Source organism: Diorhabda sublineata, chromosome 1 (genome assembly GCF_026230105.1).
Source record: "Diorhabda sublineata isolate icDioSubl1.1 chromosome 1, icDioSubl1.1, whole genome shotgun sequence".
NCBI lineage: Eukaryota > Metazoa > Arthropoda > Insecta > Coleoptera > Chrysomelidae > Diorhabda > Diorhabda sublineata.
The window spans coordinates 15,521,601-15,544,826 of NC_079474.1; the positions used below are offsets into that span (position 1 = coordinate 15,521,601).

At 32.5% G+C, this 23,226-nt stretch overlaps 3 protein-coding genes across 5 annotated transcripts in view; 1 reads left to right on the forward strand and 2 right to left on the reverse strand.

Annotated features, from left to right (window-relative positions):
- The window catches only part of LOC130444775 (tyrosine-protein phosphatase 10D), a 29,905-nt gene extending 18,604 nt beyond the window's left edge, over positions 1-11,301 (reverse strand). For 2 of the 3 annotated variants that reach the window (XR_008909994.1, XM_056780053.1), the window contains exons 1-2: positions 10,989-11,301; positions 2,290-2,533 (exon numbers count right to left, since the gene is read on the reverse strand). Coding sequence is in view for 2 of the 3 variants with exons in the window: in XM_056780053.1 (XP_056636031.1) it covers positions 2,290-2,533; positions 10,989-11,045 (301 nt within the window). In the remaining variant the exon portion in view is untranslated. The remainder of the gene's footprint in view (positions 1-2,289; positions 2,534-10,988) is intronic. The other variant, XM_056780052.1, reaches the window with a different exon arrangement.
- Positions 11,302-17,530: 6,229 nt separating this feature from the next.
- LOC130452528 (uncharacterized) lies at positions 17,531-19,978 on the forward strand. The gene is made up of 2 exons (XM_056791859.1): positions 17,531-17,944; positions 19,486-19,978. Exons 1-2 carry the CDS (start codon positions 17,588-17,590, stop codon positions 19,771-19,773), a joined length of 645 nt encoding a protein of 214 aa, XP_056647837.1. The 5' UTR covers positions 17,531-17,587; the 3' UTR covers positions 19,774-19,978.
- On the reverse strand, positions 18,480-23,200 carry LOC130452527 (60S ribosomal protein L7). Its single transcript, XM_056791858.1, has 4 exons — positions 22,464-23,200; positions 21,973-22,260; positions 21,390-21,735; positions 18,480-20,125 (listed from the first exon to the last, which is right to left on the reverse strand). Exons 1-4 carry the CDS (start codon positions 22,472-22,474, stop codon positions 20,015-20,017), a joined length of 756 nt encoding a protein of 251 aa, XP_056647836.1. The 5' UTR covers positions 22,475-23,200; the 3' UTR covers positions 18,480-20,014.
- Positions 23,201-23,226: the final 26 nt, after the last annotated feature.

Here is a 23,226-nt window from a genome sequence, read left to right on the forward strand (position 1 = left end):
GAACTACGAACACTGTAGATTCAAAGAAAAACAAAAAAATTCCATCATCTTCTACACGTGGACCCCAAAATAAAATAAAAAAAACCCCACCCGCAGCCTCTGGTCATGCAGAATGGCCATCGGTTGTACGTAGGGTCTTTAGCAGAAGATTTTCCTGTAGTTGAGTCCATACGTACGCTTCTAGTCCTACTGGATCTTCCATCTTTGAACTAAACGATACAATTCGAAGCTTTGAATAGAGCATACAGGCTGAATATCCTCAACGAAGTGTAAGCTGGATCTACTAGCCATACGAAATTGTTGACGCAAACCGCTTGATGATTGTCCAATCATTTTTAATGGGCTTGGAACTACGAACACTGTAGATTCAAAGAAAAACAAAAAAATTCCATCATCTTCTACACGTGGACCCCAAAATAAAATAAAAAAAAACCCACCCGCAGCCTCTGGTCATGCAGAATGGCCATCGGTTGTACGTAGGGTCTTTAGCAGAAGATTTTCCTGTAGTTGAGTCCATACGTACGCTTCTAGTCCTACTGGATCTTCCATCTTTGAACTAAACGATACAATTCGAAGCTTTGAATAGAGCATACAGGCTGAATATCCTCAACGAAGTGTAAGCTGGATCTACTAGCCATACGAAATTGTTGACGCAAACCGCTTGATGATTGTCCAATCATTTTTAATGGGCTTGGAACTACGAACACTGTAGATTCAAAGAAAAACAAAAAATTCCATCATCTTCTACACGTGGACCCCAAAATAAAATAAAAAAAAACCCACCCGCAGCCTCTGGTCATGCAGAATGGCCATCGGTTGTACGTAGGGTCTTTAGCAGAAGATTTTCCTGTAGTTGAGTCCATACGTACGCTTCTAGTCCTACTGGATCTTCCATCTTTGAACTAAACGATACAATTCGAAGCTTTGAATAGAGCATACAGGCTGAATATCCTCAACGAAGTGTAAGCTGGATCTACTAGCCATACGAAATTGTTGACGCAAACCGCTTGATGATTGTCCAATCATTTTTAATGGGCTTGGAACTACGAACACTGTAGATTCAAAGAAAAACAAAAAATTCCATCATCTTCTACACGTGGACCCCAAAATAAAATAAAAAAAACTCCACTTGCAGCCTCTGGAAGTGCAGAATGGCCATCGGTTGTACGTAGGGTCTTTAGCAGAAGATTTTCCTGTAGTTGAGTCCATACGTACGCTTCTAGTCCTACTGGATCTTCCATCTTTGAACTAAACGATACAATTCGAAGCTTTGAATAGAGCATACAGGCTGAATATCCTCAACGAAGTGTAAGCTGGATCTACTAGCCATACGAAATTGTTGACGCAAACCGCTTGATGATTGTCCAATCATTTTTAATGGGCTTGGAACTACGAACACTGTAGATTCAAAGAAAAACAAAAAATTCCATCATCTTCTACACGTGGACCCCAAAATAAAATAAAAAAAAACCCACCCGCAGCCTCTGGTCATGCAGAATGGCCATCGGTTGTACGTAGGGTCTTTAGCAGAAGATTTTCCTGTAGTTGAGTCCATACGTACGCTTCTAGTCCTACTGGATCTTCCATCTTTGAACTAAACGATACAATTCGAAGCTTTGAATAGAGCATACAGGCTGAATATCCTCAACGAAGTGTAAGCTGGATCTACTAGCCATACGAAATTGTTGACGCAAACCGCTTGATGATTGTCCAATCATTTTTAATGGGCTTGGAACTACGAACACTGTAGATTCAAAGAAAAACAAAAAATTCCATCATCTTCTACACGTGGACCCCAAAATAAAATAAAAAAAACTCCACTTGCAGCCTCTGGAAGTGCAGAATGGCCATCGGTTGTACGGGGGTCTTTTGCAGAAAATCTTCCTGTATGAAGATAGTTGAGTCCATCCAATCATTTTTAATGGGCTTGGAGGCAACTTCAGGATGAATGGTTCGGTTCAAGAAGGCTTCGGCGGAGGAGGCCCCATAATAAGCGAATTTTTCTCAATATGATGGGATGGAACGCCAATCTGCTGCGACAGCAGAGCTGCCATACAAACGGTGTACTCTACTAATCTTGTATTAGAGTTTAAAAAATCTTATAAAAACTGGTGACAGATAGGAATCAGCAAATCAACCGAGTGTTAATAATCATCTGGGAATCTATTATCTAAGATGACTCACGTTTTTATAAACTTTTAAATCTCAAGTAATCAGATTTATAGCACTTTTTGAATATTTGGTAGTGGACACAACCAAGACAGTAATAAATACGGTTCTTATGCATACCTGTTGTAAAATTGGCAGTCCAAGTTAGCATGTTGTGCGTAGCATTAGAATAATACAACCAGAAGTCATACTTAGTTCCAGGTAGAGCTTGAGAAAATTTAATGACATCTCTAATATCTTTGGAAGCGATGGTGGTATTCGGTGCCGGATGACCGATTGGAGGGAAATAATCTAGTCTATAAACAACGCCATCTTGTCCTAAATTCCCAGGGATATGAATGACCAATTCTGCACCAAAAGTCACCTGAAATTACAAAATAAAGTTTCACTTTCGCGATTCACTCCTTGAAGATGATAAGTTGGTTAACAAAACGCGTCAGATAGTGTAATTGTTAGTGTTGGTGTAGTGTTAGTGTAAACAGTGTGTTCATAATGATCAACAAGTCTCTCTAGTTTCTTTCACATGTTTTATAATATGTATTAGTCGAGAAAATCTTCTCCAAGAACTTGTTGAAGGTTATGGTTATGGTTCAAACAACCATAACCATAACCTTCAATGTTTTCTAAGCTCAACAATGCACTTATGTCTAGTTGCAAAAGTTGTTACGTTGTGTTGAATTGCTTATATTCAAAATAGGTGGAGCACCAAGCCGAGAAACTTTATGTAGTCGACGCCAATGGGTATTCAGGTAGGTAAATTATTCATCGCCTATCAGATCGAGGATAGTAACAAAGAAGGTGCATACGATAAAAAGCATATTTATAACCTTGTTCACTTATATTTAATGGTGTAAAACCGTATAACAAAAAATCCAGAGGCCTATTCTATTACCTACAAATTATAATAAATTTTGTTTTTTAAGAGTATTCAAAAACAGACTGATAAATATATGGAGTAGAAGTTAAGTTAATTGTGAACATAAATTGTATTACAAACTAAAACACGCACAATTTACCAGACTTTAACATAACCACCTACCACAAACATTAGTCCGGTCAATATATATAAAACAAAATAGTAGTCAAATAATAAATTCCCGGAAAGCGAAATATTAATGGAAAGCTAGGGTTTACCGTTACATATAAAGTTTTAAAAATCCTCATCGATCCTATGTGTACTACAAAAGTTATTCGGGGTCAAAGGTCAAAATTTTAAATTGGATTTTTCTCGAAAACGGTAAGTTTCATCAAAAAAAAACCTCAAACCAAAGTTGTAGACCTTTAAATTCTCTACAAAAATGGTCTCGTTAATTTTTTTTCAAAGAGTTAAGTTTCCGATAAATTCCACTTCGTTTAAGTATCTTTGCATTCAGAAGACGAACCACAGATCTTATTTCACAAACGGCGATATTTTCAATTAAGGCTGATATCACAAAGAAGCACTACATGTCATCAGTAGCAATTTGAAAATGGCGTACAACGATCGCAGCGCTGACGGTGATATAAATATAAACGAAACTTTCATTGTGTACATACCTCGTACCTAATATCTAATTTTCTTAAGCAAAAATCACTATTATGTATGTTATATTTAATAATAAATTATAACCAACTTTGACTGGACTATTGAAGTACATGTACGACCTAGTCAATGTTTTCCGGTTCCATTTTAGTAATTTTGACAGAACAGTTTTCCAGTCCCATAAGAAATTCAAAATTAATCAACATTGTTAAATTGATTTTATTTTTGATTACATATTAAGATTAAAAATGATCCAGAATTAAATACAATTGAAATCAAAATATTTTATATTACATATTATTTTCAAAGTTTGGCAACGTTGTTTAATATGACCTCGTCTCGATTTTTAGTATGAGACCTTTACCTGTAGTTTAAAGTTATTTCATATATTGCCCGTCCTCTAATAATGAGGTAACATGACAAATGTTTTTTATTATAAGTTTCATTTGTTTTTCTTTTATTTCGAGAAACAAAACAACAATGGTTAAAATTTAAAGCATTTCTAAAAATGACGTTGTCAGCAAAAGGTATGGAATGAAAGGTTAAGAATTGTACTCAAATATTTTATTGTTCTTAATAGTTTTATCGTGACTAATTCACTTACTTAATTTTGCATTAGTAAAATTAGGAAATAGTTATTTAAGTTGTTTCGAAAATATAAATTAGATGAAACGAAATTACAAAAAATAAAATACACTATTACACAATTTGATTTTTAACTTGTTGAAATATACAGAATGTAAAAATCAAAGGAAATAAATAAGTTCATATCCACGGAAAATTTACATACAAAGACAAAATTCTCGTATGACATATGTCAGAATAAAGACGGAAGGTGCGTTGTATTCCACTCATAGAGATATTACATATAGAGTAGGGTGATTCATATATTGCTACATTTGTCTATTGAAATATTTACCGTGATCGGCGAATTGGTTATATAAAAGTCATGCAAGCGCTGTACTCAACGAATGAGATGAAGAAGAAAACATTTTGTATTATTCACAAGACGGCTAACTTATAAACATATCTACTATATTTGTAATGTCTTGATTCAATCATGACAACGCCTTACTACTCACATATTTGATGACTCGCGAAAAATTGACTGAACTAGAAATTTTTAACGCACTTACTATATAGCCCGGATATTAATCAAATTTATTTAGATAAAATTGCCCAGTAAAAAGGAAATATTGCCAAAATAAACATATGAATCTATTTTGATTGGTTGACGAACCAAATTCTACCTATCCGCATGTACAATAGATTCCTTCGAATGTATAGGGGTAGTATAATAAATATTATTTGCATACGGGGCCGTTTTCGCGAGGCGTGTTTTTGATTGCTCCTTATATAAACAGCTTCTGCAATTAAATTGTAAATGAGAGAAGTATAATGTGTTTATTTAGAACAAATTAAAAATAGTTTCACGAACCAAAAGCTTTCAAATTTATTTATAGAGCAGTCTATAAATTGGTTAACTTATATTTTTCAATTGAAAACAGGCAAGTCAGACATAATGGGCAATAAAAGTTTTATGGCTTCGACAGTACGATGTATCTCGGTATAATGAACAACTGTGAAACAAACTTATTTTAGTAAAAAAAACAAATGAACGATACACCATCTTACCTTTAACAAATTGTAAGTCTTGGAAAGTTATTTATACAGGGACGGCCAAAATAAAATTAAGGTCAAAATTACATGAAAAGAACTTTGAATACGATCGTTCACATCTACTATGTTAGTTGATTATTTTGTATGTTAATATTAAATAGATGAAACATGGGTTCGAATAAAGACTATTTTAAAAAGCAGGTACTTATATATTTCCTGAAAAGACGGAAGCTGAAAGCCCCGCACATATGTAAACCTCGAGTCCTTTTGATTCCCACAGTCGAGTTCATCCGCTCAGCCAGCACTCGAAGTTCATATTTCCGCATATAAATATAGAACGTTTGATGGGGGAGGTTCATTACGAATTTGTAGTAGTCTAGCCAGACGATGCAGTTTCGAAATCAATATAAGGATGAATGCCAGATTTTTTTATCAGTATAACATCTTTTATTAATATATAGAGGTGTACTGAAGTCTGGAATTCAATTACTTTTATTTAATCATTAATTTGAAAAATACAAAAATATGTATTGTTTTTTTTCGACGTAGTTGTTGCCAATAAAACAGATTTTTTTCTGTTCGATCTTCGTTAATCGTCAATTAGGTATGACCGTCCACTGAAAACCTTTTTATTTTAATTTTTCTACGGTTAGGTTATTAGAAAATAGAAATCAAACATGAGATCGATTGTTTCGAATTATTTCTTTGGTGTTTATGATTGTAGTTTAGTCCAAATTAACCCTGTGAGATCCAAAAACGTGATGTGATTTATACTTTTTGCACCAAGACGAATTTTTGCAAATCCATACTTGTAAGTTTTAAAATGGGTAAAAACAAGGTTCCAATGTGAAATAATATGCGACCTCCAGGAGTAAACGATCAGGAGGGACTCGAAAAACCACAACCGCTGAAGTTAAACGATCAGAAAATGTGATAAACCTTTCGCGGATCCAGAGATAGCAAATCAGATCATTGAATCTAGGGATCTGCTTCTACAGTGAAAAAAAAGTGAGAAAAACTGAATTTTTTGGAAGGGAGGCAGTGGTAAACCTCTTTCAAGACCTTAGAATAAAACCAAAAGGTTTCAGTGGGCTAAAGAATATGAAAATTGGACGCACGAAGAGTGGGAAAAAGTTTTATGAAATGATGAGTCGAAGTATGAGATTTTGGGTCTAGAAGAAAAGTGTTGAAATGAAGAATCGACTGTAAAATTCGGTGGAAGCTGAGTGATGGTTTGGGGATATTTTGGAGCCAAGGAATTTTAAACAAAGGCTATAAAATAATATTAAATACAACCCCAAACATTCCTCGGAGCTGTGCAAAGAGTATTTAAAAGAATTGGAGAGGAAGAATGTACTGAGATTTGGTCGCCAAAGTCGCCCGATCTGAACCTGATTGAGTTATCGTGGGACAAATTGGACAGGGAAGTCAAAAAGTAGTCAAATCTTTGGAATATCTTGAAACACAAATGGAACCAAATAGACGACGATTATTTTTCGAAATTGTTGCAGAAAATGCCTAAATTGTGCACCAAAACAACAATAGCTAGTTTAGGTTACGTCTAGTTTTTTGAAAAATTCCAAAATGTATACTTATATTTGGATTTTTTTCCAGTTTACTTTAAGTACCACGTACAGGTTCAGTTCTGGGAATACCAATTTTTTTTAGTATATTTGTAAGCATTTTTATATTTTAATTCGAATTTCGCGCTCTAGAAAGGGAATTTTGAGAGGTTAGGTTGTTAACACCGATAGAGACTTGCGACAGACAGATATAAACGCAATAAAAATAAAGATCATTTTGAAAAAAATTTTTTAATTCATTCTGGCCATCCAAGAAAGAAGTTTACACATTTTAGAGTATTTTTTAAGGGCTTTAAACAAGCTTTAATCTGAAATAATATTTCCAGATCCTAATTTATTCGTATTTAATTGAATAAAGTTTAAAAAATGGTTTAAATTTAATTGTGTCTCGAAATATTTATCAGTTTAATTTTCAGTATTTGAGCGATAATTTAAAAAAATTTTCAATACTTCATTCATTAATTTTTCACTGATTCACGAACGTTAAATACCGAAACTATTTTCAAATTTATGTCTAAACATCGAATACTTAACCTTAAACTTATTTTAGAAATAGAGCAGATGTGAAACAGAAATTTCTAATAATATCATTACATAAATCAACGGAAGTGGGAATACGGCGAAAAGTCACATCGAAATTGACGAACAACAATATTATACGAGGTATAATAGTTCAATTATTACTCAGGCAGTCGGGTGTTTTCCAAATCATATCTGATAATAAACATTTTCATATATTTTAATTCAGATCCATAATTTTTCATCGACTGCTATCTCTCAGATGCCTATTTCTACTATTTCCTCAACTTTTTTGGTATTGTCGTATAGATTTAGCCGTCATAACCGCCCGAACTAAACCCTATTGAGCTGCTGTGGGACTAATTGAACAGAGAAGTCATAAAGTAGTTCTCTTTTCACTTCACATATCCCGAAAAGCTAATGGAACCAAATAGACGACGATTATTTCGATTATATCGATGAATCTTATTTGTTGTGTATCAAGGAAACTACAGAGTGGGCAAAAACTTTTAACCGGTAGTATAGACGGCGATTAGATATAGATAGACGTCGGATAACGTTGTAAACCGCTTCTTTTAAACTTGTCCCGGTATATCAGTGTTTCTATCAGAATTCTTTGTTACTTCATACAGTTCTACAGTACCAAATCTAATCGAATTCATTATGGCTTAACTTTAGGCCACATAATGTTTTTTGTTAGCCTGTCTTCGTCGAAATATTTAAAGAAATTATGTGTTTAGCTTGTGCTTGAAGTTCATTTAAATTAAACTAAGAATTTGTCAACTTGGTTTAATTCCTTAATTTTTTGAGGTTATGAATACATTTAAGTCTGTATTGGTGGTTGTTTACAACGTCCTTGTTCTTTGGTTCTGAAAATATTATTCGCCGTGGTGTTTTATTTGTAAAATCGATACCAAAAAATTAAGAAAAAGCTATGTCTGAAAGTCAGCGATGGAACATTGATATACAGTGTTAGAACCTTTCCACATTTGCATGACAAAAAAAACCATACATACTATCGATTTACCAGTAATGTATATCCTTAATTTACTGCATAAATCGAAAAAATACCACACAGACAGTTTAGTTTAATGTTAATTAATTAGTTTTAATTTTGGCTGCATAAAACAAGATTTAGTCTACTAAAATCTTTCTCATAGTACCAAGCAGATGTTAAATAGATGTGATAATTTTGAATTTAAGTTTTTTTTGGTCTTTATTATTTAAAAATAAACAAAAGTGTTTACTGACATGTGTTGCAATATTAGATCATTCACCCTTACTCACATTAAATGACGTAATAGCTGAATTACGAACCAGGCAGTTAAAGTTTTCAAAAATGTCACATACAAACATAGTTTTTTCACTTATAATTTCTTCTAATATTATAAAATCTTTTGTTAATATTCACTTTCTGGTAAAATGATGGAACATTTGTCACGCTTTCTTCTATTTAAGATCACATTAACATACCACAGAGACAGTTAGATTTGGATGAGAAATCCAAAGAATCAAATTACATGCAATTATTTGTCTATTTACGATATTTGAATTGAAACGTTCATGGCGGCATCGAAAAACTGAACTCCCTGTATACGAATGACTGGACATGATCTATAACGCCCATGTGTAAAAGAGAGAAATCTGTGTCCTTTTCTATTCTCTTCTGTTAAGAAATTAATGGCACCCGCGCTTGCCAGCGGCGTCGGTCTCCCCGTTATATGGTCTCGCTAATATGAGCAAAACAGTCCATACTTCCATTTGCTTGCGTTGTATTTGGTTGTATTGTGTTGTATTTATTAAAATATCTATAATTTGAATATATGTCCCCATAATCAATAACATTGTTCGATCATTTGAACCTACCACTGTTCCGCGCGCTTCTCTTATTGGAGCCGCCATTAATTTCTTAGCTCGAGGCCAACCCATCGCGGGACTTTACGATAAACCACAACCTCTTAAGATACGTATCGTATTGATCAGTAAACCTGATCGACATCTCAGAATATGACTTTGAGTACTTTTACAGTGAAAAGGAGATTGAAATAAGCTGGCTTTTTTGGATGGGTGCCATTTTAAAAAATTGTAGTGGCCTAAAATGAAAGTTTGAAAGTTTGAGGATTTTGGGTCTAAAAGGGGAGGCTCGGTGATGGTTTGGGAATGTTTTGGAGGAAGGGCGACTGGAGACCTGGTAAAAAGAGATTTTGAACAAAAAACCTACTGGTCGGCAAAAAATTTGTCCTCAACTCGATGAAGTTGTTGTGGTACAAATTGGACAGGGAAGTCAGAAGCCTATTTACCGAAATTTCCAGAGAGAATATTCAAATTGTGTACCGAAATAATAAAAGCAAAAGGGGGTGACATCGATGAATCAACTGTATTATTATTACTGTATTCTTATCTATATTTGTTTTTTCAAATATAAATACCAAAATCAATCATATTGTTTTTATTTGTTGTGTATCAAACTATAGGGTGGGCCAAAACTTTTGACCGGTAGTGTAGTTACACACATTTTGTATTATTGTTTGAATGTATAGGGGATGGATGGTGTCGCGAATGTAACTTGACAACTTCCAGCAATTCCCGATGGTCTCTTGAATGTTTCAATGTTTTATGGATAAATGATTTATTTTCATGTATGAGAACTAGATTTCAAACCAAGAAAATTTGTTCACGAAATGTCATGTTTTTTTTTTAAATTATTCAACAAATTCTTGATATTTAAGGTTGGACAATACATCAAATATGTATTAACAGCTGCGATATGCATAGCTAAGAAATTACGCTGTTGATAAATTTTCAACATACCACGTAACAAAATAAGCTGCTTTACACCAAAACTCAGTTCGATGCACCAACTGAGTTTTGACCAGGAATTTGCACAAGCTTGACACCGTGTGCTTTAGTAAGTTTCGTAAACTCAGTTTGAAAGTAAGGTTTAGTTTATCACGTTGTCAGATCTTGTCATCGAAATAAGCAAGTAATTACACAATACTAAATAATTGCATTGATTTACTATATAAAATTTCAAGTACGGACCTGTTGAGGTATTTTTTCCTATCGGATCACTTTATTATAGGCATGAATAGATTTTACATAAATACATACTTTCACGAATACTTCATTGACTTACATCGTCCGACTTAAATTTTGTTTTCATAGACAAACATCATTATAATTCAATTTCTGCAGATAATGTGTGTAAAATATTCCAAAAGATATTTCGAAAATCGAAAATTATCAACATACAGCTGCATTGATAAATAATAAATAACAAATAGAACGTTTTCTTAAATTATCTAGTTCCCAATATTGAATTATTCAAATCACACTCGTATAAGTAACTTAAAATTGTGTGCCAACAATTTGTAATACTTTTTATACTCGTATATTTATTTCTCTTTAATATTTATATCGTTGATTCTAATAATTTATAAAAATAGTTTAAGAATGTAACTTAATACTATTGATATTGTATATATTTAAAAGTGTTATAAGGTGAACAACATTAATAGCAACATAAAAGTTCAAAAGTTTCATGCATACGTTATAATTCAAAATGTGTGCCATACCTGAAGGAAAGTAATACTAGGAATTAGTAATAAAAATAAAATCCCATCAGTCTTCATAATTAAAAATACGAGTAGGTAATAAACAACACAAATTTAGAAAAAACTACACACAAACTACATAACTGTTTTTCAATTTAACCCTTTGAACTACACATATTAACGGCACCTATTGGTACTACTTTAAGAAAATTTATATCAACATGTTATGGAAATATTGTCTGCCTTTTCGCGTCAACAACTATTTATATTAATTTACACACAACACACAATATTGGAGAGTGTATTTGATTTCCCGTTTCCCCTACCATTCTATAACAAACTCTTGCATTGCTAACGAACACGTCGGCTACTTCGGTACCATACGAAAAGCTTGTCATTACCATAGGCGTAACATTTAAATGGCAAAAAGATATTTTTTTTAAATAATTCAAAGAAAAAAATACATCCATCAATGGAATGTTGGAAACAAAACAAAAGAAAAAAATAGAATGTTTGTAATACAAAAAGAAGAAGAACAAAGTACGGATAGAGAAAAGCAAAAAGAAAAGTCAAAATTTGAATTATAATAGTAATTAGAAAAAATAATTAAGTTATAGAAAATAATCCCGTAGCTGCCTGGCTGACTATTATAATTTGACATTTTCAAGATCGCAGAATCCATTTATAGAGATCTAAGATGTTGAAAATAATTACATCTGGTTTTATTAATAATTAGATTTTTTAATTTCTTTTAACGAAAGTTCTTGATTAAAAAGATATCGTATTTTATAGAAAAATATCTTTTCCCCAGGCCCAACCTAAAAAAATTAAAGTGAACATAACCTAGTCGAAGCATAACCTAATTTAATCGGGAATGGAACAACGCCAAGGACAGCTTCCAATTTGAATATAAATAAAAGTTTAATAAATGAATTTTCTGTCGTTTGTCAAATATCCATCTTATCGCAATAAACCCCCAAAAACAAAATTCTTCGTTTAATTTATAAATTCAGTTCACAAAGTCGAACCGGAAGTCAAAAAGTTTTTGTTAAGCCGTAAGTAATAATTTCCGTCTCGATAAATGGATTCTACGACATCGAAAACGCTAAACTAACGTGTTTTAATGATATTAAACTGGGCAGTTACGGAAATAGAATCAAGTTGTACATGGAAAGGCTTTAAAAGTCAAAAGTCAAGTAATTATAAATAGAAAAAATATTTTTTAAAGTACTTTTGGACAATTCTTAATGACATTTAGGGAAACGATAATTATATAAAATTTTAAATGGTTCAAAGTTGTCATCAAACCATATACATTAATTTCAAAAAGTGATTTAATCGTAAATCCCCATTTTGTAAATGAGATGTTAACAATCTAGTGTGATTAAAAAAAATTTGTTACGCCACAGAGAATGGCATTGAAATCAAGAGGAAAGGTAGAAAGATCAACGTTGCAGGCAACAGGTATTAAAGAATTAGATTATCTTCAAAGTGTAGGCAACTAACATTACAATCGCTTGTAATGCTGGCTATATATACGTCTGTATATATATAATATATTTTGCCTTTAATTTGTATCTAATGAACAAAAAAATTATTAGATGAATTAGTTAAAACGAATAAAGAAATAAACTCTCCCTTCCACTTTGTATACAGAGTTTTAATAAAGTGATACACAGAATTCATAATTCATTTCTGAAAAAACTGAGAATAAACTGATGATTAAACTACATTTTTAAAAGTTCAATTTGCGTGCGGGATGCTTCAAAATCTGTTGTTGTTATTAGAAGACAACCCTTATGCAATTACAACAGAAATTTCCTTACAAAGCTCAAATTGTTCACAAATTCCCAGAGGATGATTCGGACAGACGTTTGTACAATCTCATTGAGGCACAGTGATGAAAAAACTTCTATCCCAATATTTAGTTCGAACAAGGTATATCACTACATTATGGTCTTAATACTCGAAGATTTTTGGATAACTAGTTTGAAGGAAAATGGATCAATGGAATGTCCACCTAGATCTCCTGATATTTATCCTATTGATATTTTTACAGTAAGGAGATTTATAAAGTCGAGTCTACGTTAACTAATCCGACAATTCAGAAGACTTAACATAACGAATTACTCATTAAATGACTGTAAAAAATAGTTTTAGTTTGTGAGATTGCTTAGGTCAGCGGTTCTCAAACTTTTTTAGTGACGGAACCCTTTTGGAAAGCGAAATACTTGACGGAACCCTACAATAAAACAATAGTCTTTAAAAGTATATTCTTTATTAATAAGCATAATAAACGCAGAATGTAACATATACTTAATACTTACTTACATAACAAGTATAATAATAGAAATAGAAGATATTAAAAAAGAAAAAAAAATAACTAATGGGAGGTATGAAACTGTTTTTTATTTTTCATTAATTGGTTGATATCAGGTTTGATAGAAGACAGTTGAAGTCTCATATCAGGTTCGGCGTCCAGTCTATTCCGGTACTTTGTTTTCGTGGCTGCATAGGTTGAGAATCCTGTTTCGCACAAATATGTTGTTGGAAATGGCATTTTGGCAAGCATTGGGTATTCATCACGGATTCTGCACCAATAATAGTTGAGAGATGTCGTTTTGAACAATGACTCCATACTTGTGTGTGATGACATTTCTAAAAGAGATTCATATATCTCATTTGACATACTTTCGGGCTTCTACAAGGTGGGTAAAAAAGGATTATGAATCCATGAATTCAGTTTCAATTTTGTATTCTGTTCTTCGGGAAAATACTTCTCAAAAGATGCGCGCATCGAAGTGAGATATTGGACCAATTCTTCAAACACATCATCTTGAAACATTTCTGAGTCGTTATCGTTAACAAACTCACTGAGTAACTTTAAGCTTTCTATTTCTCTCTTACTAACGCAAATCTAATTTTCTTTTAAAGGCAGTTATTTTGTTACAGGCCTGGAACACTGTTGTCTGTTTACCTTGCAATGATAAATTTAATTCGTTCAGTTTTTGAAAGATATCCGCCATGAAAGACAGTCGGAACAACCAAGTTTTATCATACAAACGGTCTTTCAAATTAAAAGAAGTATCTGAAAGAAACATTTGTAACTCGGCTTTAAGTTCCAATAGCCTTGTTAAAGTTTTACCCCGAGACAGCCATCGCACTTCTGTATGGAGCAGCAGTGTTTTATGTTTGCTACCATAATCTTCACACAATAACGAGAACAATCGGGATTGTAGTGGTCGTGATTTGATAAAATTAATAATTTTTACCGCTTCATCCATTACTAATTTTAGGTTTGACGGCATTTGCTTCATTGCTAGTGTTTGTCTATACCGGAGACAATGACTGGAACCACAATTAGGTGCTTTTTTTTGTATTCGTGACACGACTCCTGCTGTTGGCCCCATCTGTACAAATGTCAATGCAATCGTTCCAACTGAGATTATTTTCTTCAAAAAATATATTTATTTTAGTAAAAATTTATTCTCCGGTAGTGTTTGTGGGCAACTTCAAAAGAACTTTCATATGGATATCTCACGATAACCAGCAAGATAGCCAGACCAGCGACATCAGTAGACTCATCCATTTGCAAGACGAATCGTGTTTTTTGTAGACGTGTAACTAGTTCTTGTTTGACGTAGCTTGCCAGATCATGAATTCGACGTGACACAGCATCGTTTGATAGTGGCACAGTAGAAAGATGCTTTGCAGATTTTTCATCGAGCATACATTTTGTTATGTCTAACACACATGGTTTTATTAAAATCTCAGCGATAGTGTGCGCTTCACGTTCTTGTGCTATGCGATAGCTAACTAAATATGATGCCTTTGTGACCTTTTCATTGATAGTTTGGGTTACTTGCATCATAGTTTTTTGACTTTCCAATAACTGTTCTTTTTTATGTACAAAAAATTCTCTATTCTTGTCTTTAGACTCGGGGTGTACAGTTTCTAAATGTCGGCGCAACTTGGCAGGTGCCATGGAACTATTAGGAAGCAATTTACTACATAACATGCAGGGAGGTGAGCAGTTGGAATCAAAAAATCCGAAACTGATGAAGTATGATTCATCATACTTCCTTTTTTTCGCCTTTGAAACCGTGGAACTTGACGTCGTTGCATCATTATCATCGATAATTGCTGTACACTCCGCGCGTACTGCTTTTGAACATTCGGCTTCGTTAGAAGATGTTGTTGCAACACGTTTAACGCCTTTAAGCCAACGTTCCATTCTTCTTTATTAATAATTACTTGTCAGGGTGGTGGGGTCAAATTAACGCACGATCGTTACTGAGTAGAAGAGTTTAGTCCAAAGAAGATATGTACAAAACTGATACAATCAGAATACAACAGTAGAACAAAAAAAACTTCGTTTCTAGCAAATAGGTACTTATCGCTTCGAACGCTAATCGTCAACTGACTCGAGTGTCGAAGCGCGGTCGTCACTTTTATAGTCCTAGCCTCGATCTCGAACATTCTTAAAAATACTCGAGTCGGCGCCTTTGATAAATAAAAAGCCGAAATAAAAATAGAAATACAAAAAATGCGGTGTAAACAATCTCGACTTGTTTTGAAGTTATATAGCCGAAAGTCGCTTGTTTACAACTATAGCGTCTAATCTCAGCGGCGGCTTTTATCAAAGTGACTGCGAGCTCACAAGTAGATATCGGCGGTCGGTTTTCATCAAGACAAAGGCTAAAGCGGCCTGCGGATCTCATCGGTGAGACATAAAGCATAAATAAATCACCTTAAACTTAAGTATTAAGTCTATTCTTCTTATCTAGGCGCGTGCCGTCCTGAATAAATATTTAGATATAGATATATTTTTTTAATCTTTTGGCTCTCGTATTTTGTACAGGGATCGGTGTAAGTAAAGAACTTGCAATAGGTTTGCCATAAAGTTTTATTGAAGAGCGGCGTGATGTTAAACTCTCCTCGTAAAATGCACTGTTTCAAGTTAGAATGAAATTACTGTGCTGGGTGGCGACTGAGTTCTAAATTCTTGCGGAACCCCTACAGGGTTCCGCGGAACACACTTTGAGTATGGCGGGCTTAGGTGATTCAAAATTTATTACTAAAATTAAGTTTATTTTTTATACCACCACTACTAAAAAATTATTTTTTTTATACAGAAAAAAAAGTTCTATCAAATATAACAAAAACCTAGCTTCCTATTGAAAATAATATTGATTAGTCAAATGTGACGCTTTATTTTTTTTACTTATGTCCAAAAGACGTGGAATAAGACGTTTGACGTGTTTTACATTTTTTTCAAAAATTAACATTCTACGTTTCATAAATTTTGTGAATTTACTTTATTCACAGAAGTGAAACTAGTAACGAACTTTTATTTTTGAATCTATTTTTTGAGCACACTGTATAATTCGTACTATTTAAGTTATCTACAGATACATAACAGTAACCAATCGCAGAAGACGAATCATTCTCCATCTTCGTGTCCTTGTTTGGCACCATATATGTAATAATCCTAAATTGTCAGTTGATATAAGAAAAAAGTCCCTATACTACGGTGCCGACAATATTCATTTTCTCTCTCGTTCGAGACACTTTATCTATACTGCGCTTGCTTGAGATTGCGCAGAACAGAGCTGGGACCTCGGAGGATAGAGAAATCGACTGTCTTCCTTCCATTTACAGAAACAGTCCATAAAGAAGTATTAAATGTGAGGTTAAGGTTTTTTTACACCTGAGAAGTGGTTGATGCGTTCAAATCAGATGTTTTGGAGGTACCTAAATTAAAATGCTTCGACAATTAGTTCAAATATATGCAAAAGCGTATCGATTACAATAGAAAATATGTTTTTTTTTTAATTTGTTTACCTCAAAACTTAAGTAGCAACCCTCGTATTACTTGTTATGTTATGACAGATAATTGAATTGTCATACAAACCATTTTGTACTTATGCTTACACGCAATCGGACTAAAATAGATATAAATCAACTAATGAATTGATTCTCATTATTTTTTTAATATTTTAATGCGTTCTAGTTTACCCCTCGGATTAGTATCTATTTATGATGAATTATTTTATTTCATTACCAGTCAGATTTTCAGTACAATAACTATGTTTCCAGAACACAAAGGGTCTGAACATAAAAAAAACAAACTAATATGTGTGCAATTGATAACAAAAATATGCAGCCTATTTGGATTTTGCCCGGCTAATCGTAATAATAAATTATATAACATATACGTGATACTTTTAGCGATTGTTTCAACCCTTGGATGGATACATACAGTTTATATAAAAATTAGTTACTTGTTAGATGAGTTTAACGTTTTTATTGTTATAACTGATCAAGTGTCGTGTAGTTTTCTATGTTTAGCAACAGTTACTTTCAGTCTTACTTCTACGTTTGTTAACCACGGAAAGTTTCTAAAAGTCATCGAAAGCTTGAAAAGATTCGATAACGCAGTTAATATTCCGTCTCCATATACGATAAAAATGTTAATAACTTTATTAATTATTGGTAATGTAACTATACTGTTTCCAATACTTTTGGATACCTTATCGTGGATATCACTTTATAATGTAAACAGATATAAATATTATTTTATTAGAAATTTTCAATATTATCAGTTGGGAATTATTTTAATGTTATGGATGTGGCTTGTGGTGGAAACTAGAAAAAGATTCGTATTATTAAATCAGTTTTTAATAAAATTAATTTCGATACCTGAACGTCTTCAAGTGAATAATATTAAAGCGACAAATAAGTGTGAGGTTAGAAACGAAATCAAACGTATAACTGCTCTATACAACGAACTTTGCGATGTAGTTGATTTAATAAATGATGTGTTTGGTGCTGGACTATTAATTTCCGTCATATTTACTATTTCTTACGTTTTGCTGTACAGTATTATACTTATAGACTTTACAGTTTTCAAAATTGGTTCCAGTTCTGATGTGTGGATAATTTACACTAGCATCGTATGGTTAATTGAAAATTTCGTAAGTACCTACAAGATAATTCCACCTACGCGAAACTAACTTGTAAAAATCTATACCTTAGATAGGATTGGAAGGTTAAATTAGATTTTTATCAAGGTCCGATCCATTGAAATTAAAGTGAAGGAAGTATAGCTACCATCTATACAGGATGAATGATTAGTGTAGTGACGTTCACTTTTCAATATTTTCTGTAGTATGAACGTTAATATTCATTGAATCTGATACGGGGTGAATCAAAATACTAATACATTACTTTTTAGACTTTTTTCACACGAATCACCCTGTACTTGTACTTTCTGTGTGTACGTCATTTTTGTAATATGAACAAGCTTTTCATCGAATTGGAACGAGTTCTTTACAATATGAAGAACCCAAAGTTGTCACGTTCATGTTCGAACACGCACGTATTCCCCCATTTAATTTACTCACAATTTCGTCATTGGATATTTTTTTCCACCAAAGGTCACGGATGTGTGAATCGATCTTTACTGGATGTTCTATATCAAATTTTCATTTTTTTAAACAAAACACTATATTTTATTGCATATTTTTAATCAGTTTGTTCTACGAGGTGTTTAATAAGTTATAACCAATGTTCCATAAAAATCATTTAATACCCTGTACAATGTAAGAGAAATTCAAGAGTTAAGATTTGTCCTGGCCAAATTATGATAGTAAAAATTATTTATTTCGTTAATATACATTAATCTGATACGGGGTGAATCAAAATAGTAATACATTATTTTTTAGACTTTTCAAATTAATCACCTTGTATTTTCTGAAAGTATCGGAAAGTACTACCAACATACTTCTTTTTTTATGAAGCATTCCTTCTATATCTAATCATTTATCAGTTAAAGTCTATTTATCGAAGAAAAGTAGTAAACCAAAACAATGATTAGTGCGTGATCAGTATGTGAGCATCCTGATTAAGCCAGTGTTAAAATTTAAACCATTTTTACTTTACTTTACTTACGTTGCAAGTGGCCATAAATAGTCTACTCTTTGTTACCTGTTATTATAAACGGTGAGAGTGGGCATAAAAAGCAACGTCAACTTTAGATCGTGGTTATAAATGATACAATAAAAAGGAAAATGAAATTGAAAGAAACATTTATAGAATACAGTCAAACCTCAATATAACGAATCTCAAGGGACTGAACAAAAAATTCGTTATAGCAAAGTTCAGTTGGTGAAATTTCGGTATATCTAGGTTCAAATGCAACGTTGGTCATATTTAGTCCATGTTTAATCTGCTGATACTACTTTTTAAAATGTGTAGAAAATGAAACTCCAAGATGTAGACAGTTCAATGAGCTTTACTGAGGTTTTGAATAAGAAAATCGTTACTTTAAGTTGATTTTTTTACCACAATCTACAAAAATTTTGTTTTTGACCATAAACATAATTATATCAAGAAATTTGTTAAAATGAGATTTGACTGTATTGAGGAAAAATAGTTGATTTGGTCTGAACAGAATAGCAATTATTTTACTATCTACAATTGTATTGAATCTTTATAATTCTTGATATGTTTTTAGGTAAAAATAATGGCATTGGCTTTAGCGGGTGAGAACCTTTCAAGTGAAGCGAATAAGACTGTTAATGTTTGTTATGGATTGATTAATAAATTAGAAAACAGCGAAGAAATCAGACAAAAGCTTATTTTCCTTATTCAACAAGCTCTAGATAGAAAACCATGTCTCAAGGCCTCCGGATTCTTTGTGGTTAAATCAACAATGACAGGATTCATCGTCGGTAGCATTACTTCTTACGTTATTGTGGCCGTTCAGTTTTTAAATGAGATGCAAACTCATGTTACTCAATAAATTAACAAATTGATAATCATGTATTGAATAAGTTGTCTCGAAACACCAAAATCTGGTTACCATTGCACCATTGGTTCATCCTGCACCAAATTTTCTTTCTTGTCCAACATTTTCAACTTAGTAAAAGCAATGTGGTCTTTTTATATTAATAAATAAATGTAAAGTTTGGAAAACTTCATCAACAATAAAAGTAAGTTATATTTTAGATAATTTATTTATAAACAGTCGTTCAAACCAATGTTTAAACCATCCTTCTGAGGAGTTCATTAATCTTATCTTCTCTATTACCAAAATCTCCTCCTTCAACGTAGTGATTCGTCTTCTTACGCCATCCACCAGTAGGAGTATTCAACTATGAAAAAAAAATTAATTTTAATAAATAAAATAAAGTAAAAATGTTGTTACAATATTGAATTTGACCTATGGGGTTATCAATTAAGCAGGAATGAATTCAAACGTTTAGTCCAGATATAAATGGATAAATCTAGAAACGAAAAATGTATAAATTTTCTTCTTCCTTAAAATGTGTGAAAATTTGTCAAACAAAAGGGTTTTGGGCACTCGGCATTTTAAATTTAATAACATATATAAGAGAAACAGAAAAGTAGGGATGAATAAGGAGAACTGAACAAAGAATAAGGAATTCTGGCATAAATAAAAACATTGGCAGGAAAAAAAGAGACAAAACATAGTTAATGGCAGAAGAATAAGAAAGAGAAAATACAAATGTGGTAGAAATCAGCTAAGAAGAAGTCTAAAAGGCAAAATGAAAAATCAAAATCAACAAAGTGAGGAAAGCAGATAAAATAGATCCTGAAATGCTCAAATATCTTGTCGAAAATTTCAGCGTACTATAACATAAAGGAAAAAATACTAAGAGAAGAAATAGAAGTGGAAGAAGAACAAACAACATTCAGAAAAAATTAATCAAAAACCAGGAATACAAAAAAAAATTAAATACTATCACAAATTGGAACATTGAAATAGATAGGAAAGTAAACGCAGTCAAGATGAAGTATCTATGAAAAGGGGGAGGAAAAACTAAGTGGATAGAAAAAGAAATGAAATAACACCTTAAAACAAGAAACAATCAGGGAACCTTAGACTGATTTGGATATTAAACAAAAATGGAACAAGATATATATTAATAAAAAGGAAAGAAAGAACTATAGGAAGGAGTGCAACATGAAATGAACAAGTAGCAGATGTAGGAAAACAAAGACAACATACAATAAATCAAATGATAATAGCACAGGACAAGAAAAGATGGGATAAATGGGTAAAATTGCATATTATATACATTTCAAAATTTCAAAAATCAGTAGAGGTGATAAATTTGCAAATCCTCTACAGCCCTATTCTTAACTGCTAACAACTGATTTAATTAATTCAATTTTAATAAAATAAATAATTTATTAGTACCAATCAACAATACACCAAATCTGCAGATATCTATTTAGTTTTTGATTCTCCAAAGACAAATTTGAATTTTCCAAAAAAAAATTTCTCATTGAATTTAGTTACCGTCTTATTGTGAATCAAAAATTGTTTTTATGGCAACTAATTACCATTAAATTTTGAACAATTTTCAATATTTTAATTGTAAATCAACTTACCTTGAAAGGCCACAAGAAGTTGGAAGCAAACTTGAATTTGGGTCCAACTGTGAAGATTTCATGAATCAAGTCTTCCACACAGATCAAACCAGATTTTCCTAATCTGTCTTCAATTATTTGGTTGCTAGTGATGGGGACACGTTGGCCGTTTATCTTGGCAAAACCTCTTTTGTAAATTAATTCTCTAACAGATTTCAAATTGGGGTAACCCCAAGTAATGTAAGGTTCACATATTCTCAACATGTTGATTGTGGCTTTGTTAAGTTTAACGAAAACACCATTGTTGATTTGAAGGAGACGGAAAAGTTGAAGAACTTTTCGTACTTTAGGTGCTACTTTATTTATCCTGAAAGTAAATTAAATGTGTCGAGAATGATTCTTCATTAAAAGAAAAATATTAATAATTTATTGAAATGTGAGTTGCGCCAATTTTTCTTAATTAATATAGACATTAAGTGTTACTTCATTGACACAACAAATAATTTTAGACAGCATGGAAAGTGTTATTTCAGTTCAACCAACAACACTATGGTTCTGTCTGATTAAAAGAAATATATTTAATTCGATAATCGGGAAAACTTACCCCTTAATACGAACAACAAAAGCCAATTTGGCTTCGGCTGGAACATAAAAATTGCCCTTGTTTTTAGCTTGACGAATTAACCTAATTTCATCCCTTTCCTTCAATCGGTATTCCTTTACGTACTGTTCAGCTCGCTTAAAGATATCTTTCCTCTTTTTAATTTGTTCTGCCTTTTTTTTGATAGCATACTGGAGCTGTTTGGCGCGAGAGGCTTCACGACGTTTACGGTGTTTTAATACCGATTCGGGAACTGCTGGGAGTCCTTTAACTGTTTTAGTTTTTCCAGCTCTAAAATATAAAAACAAAATAAATACGTAATGTGTACATACAGAAACATTTTAGGTTATTAATCAAAAATATAAACAAATGGAAAAAATATTTAATCAAAAAAGTGAAGAACTAAAATTAGAATACTAAAATGTAATTTTATCTACAAAAAACTGTTTTAAATCTATAGATGATTATAGATTACTTAATGAGCCTTAACTTACGTCGGTGCCATTTTAAACTTGGTGACAGAAAGAGTATCTTATTTGTACTTCAATTACATGTCAAACGCCAAAGGATATTTGTTTAGGCAATTTTTCGAGTCATACATAATTAACAGCACCACCTTACGTCATCTTCTCTGGATGCTGTCTCCTTTGTGTAACTGACATGACTATGAAAATCAACTATAGCTCAATAAAGTTCATATTTACTGAAACTCAACTGATTTAGTATTGTTAACTGTTCTTCTAATAATAACACTCAAAAAGTCGTAATTTATATTCTCAAATACTTAATCAGAATCTCTGATGTAGCCACCCTGTCTCTATCAAGCCACTATGTGAGTCCTTAGGACCAATTTTACCATCTTAAACAAAAGTTAAGAATAAACTAAAGTTTAAATTATGGTTTAAGCTTGAGTTTAAATCAAAAATTTCTCTGACAATGAAGTAGTACTTTTGGTTAACACTGTGAAGAAATACAAATAAATGTTTTCAATAGAAGCACAGCAAATATAAAAAAATTGGAGGGAATATTTGAAAATTTGATTTTGAGAAAGTTAGGCTCGGATCCTCCATGTGTTGTTAAACTGAAGTTTAAACTGCCCCAATACCGCTGGTAACGTAGTTTGTCGTTAAACGCCATCTATAAAACGTGAAATGACTCTGTAGCTTAAGCTAACGTTTGAGGTTTAAACTTCACTTGTAAAAGTGAAACGCACTATGTCCGAAACTTAGATCCGCCACAGAACATACCAGGGGTATG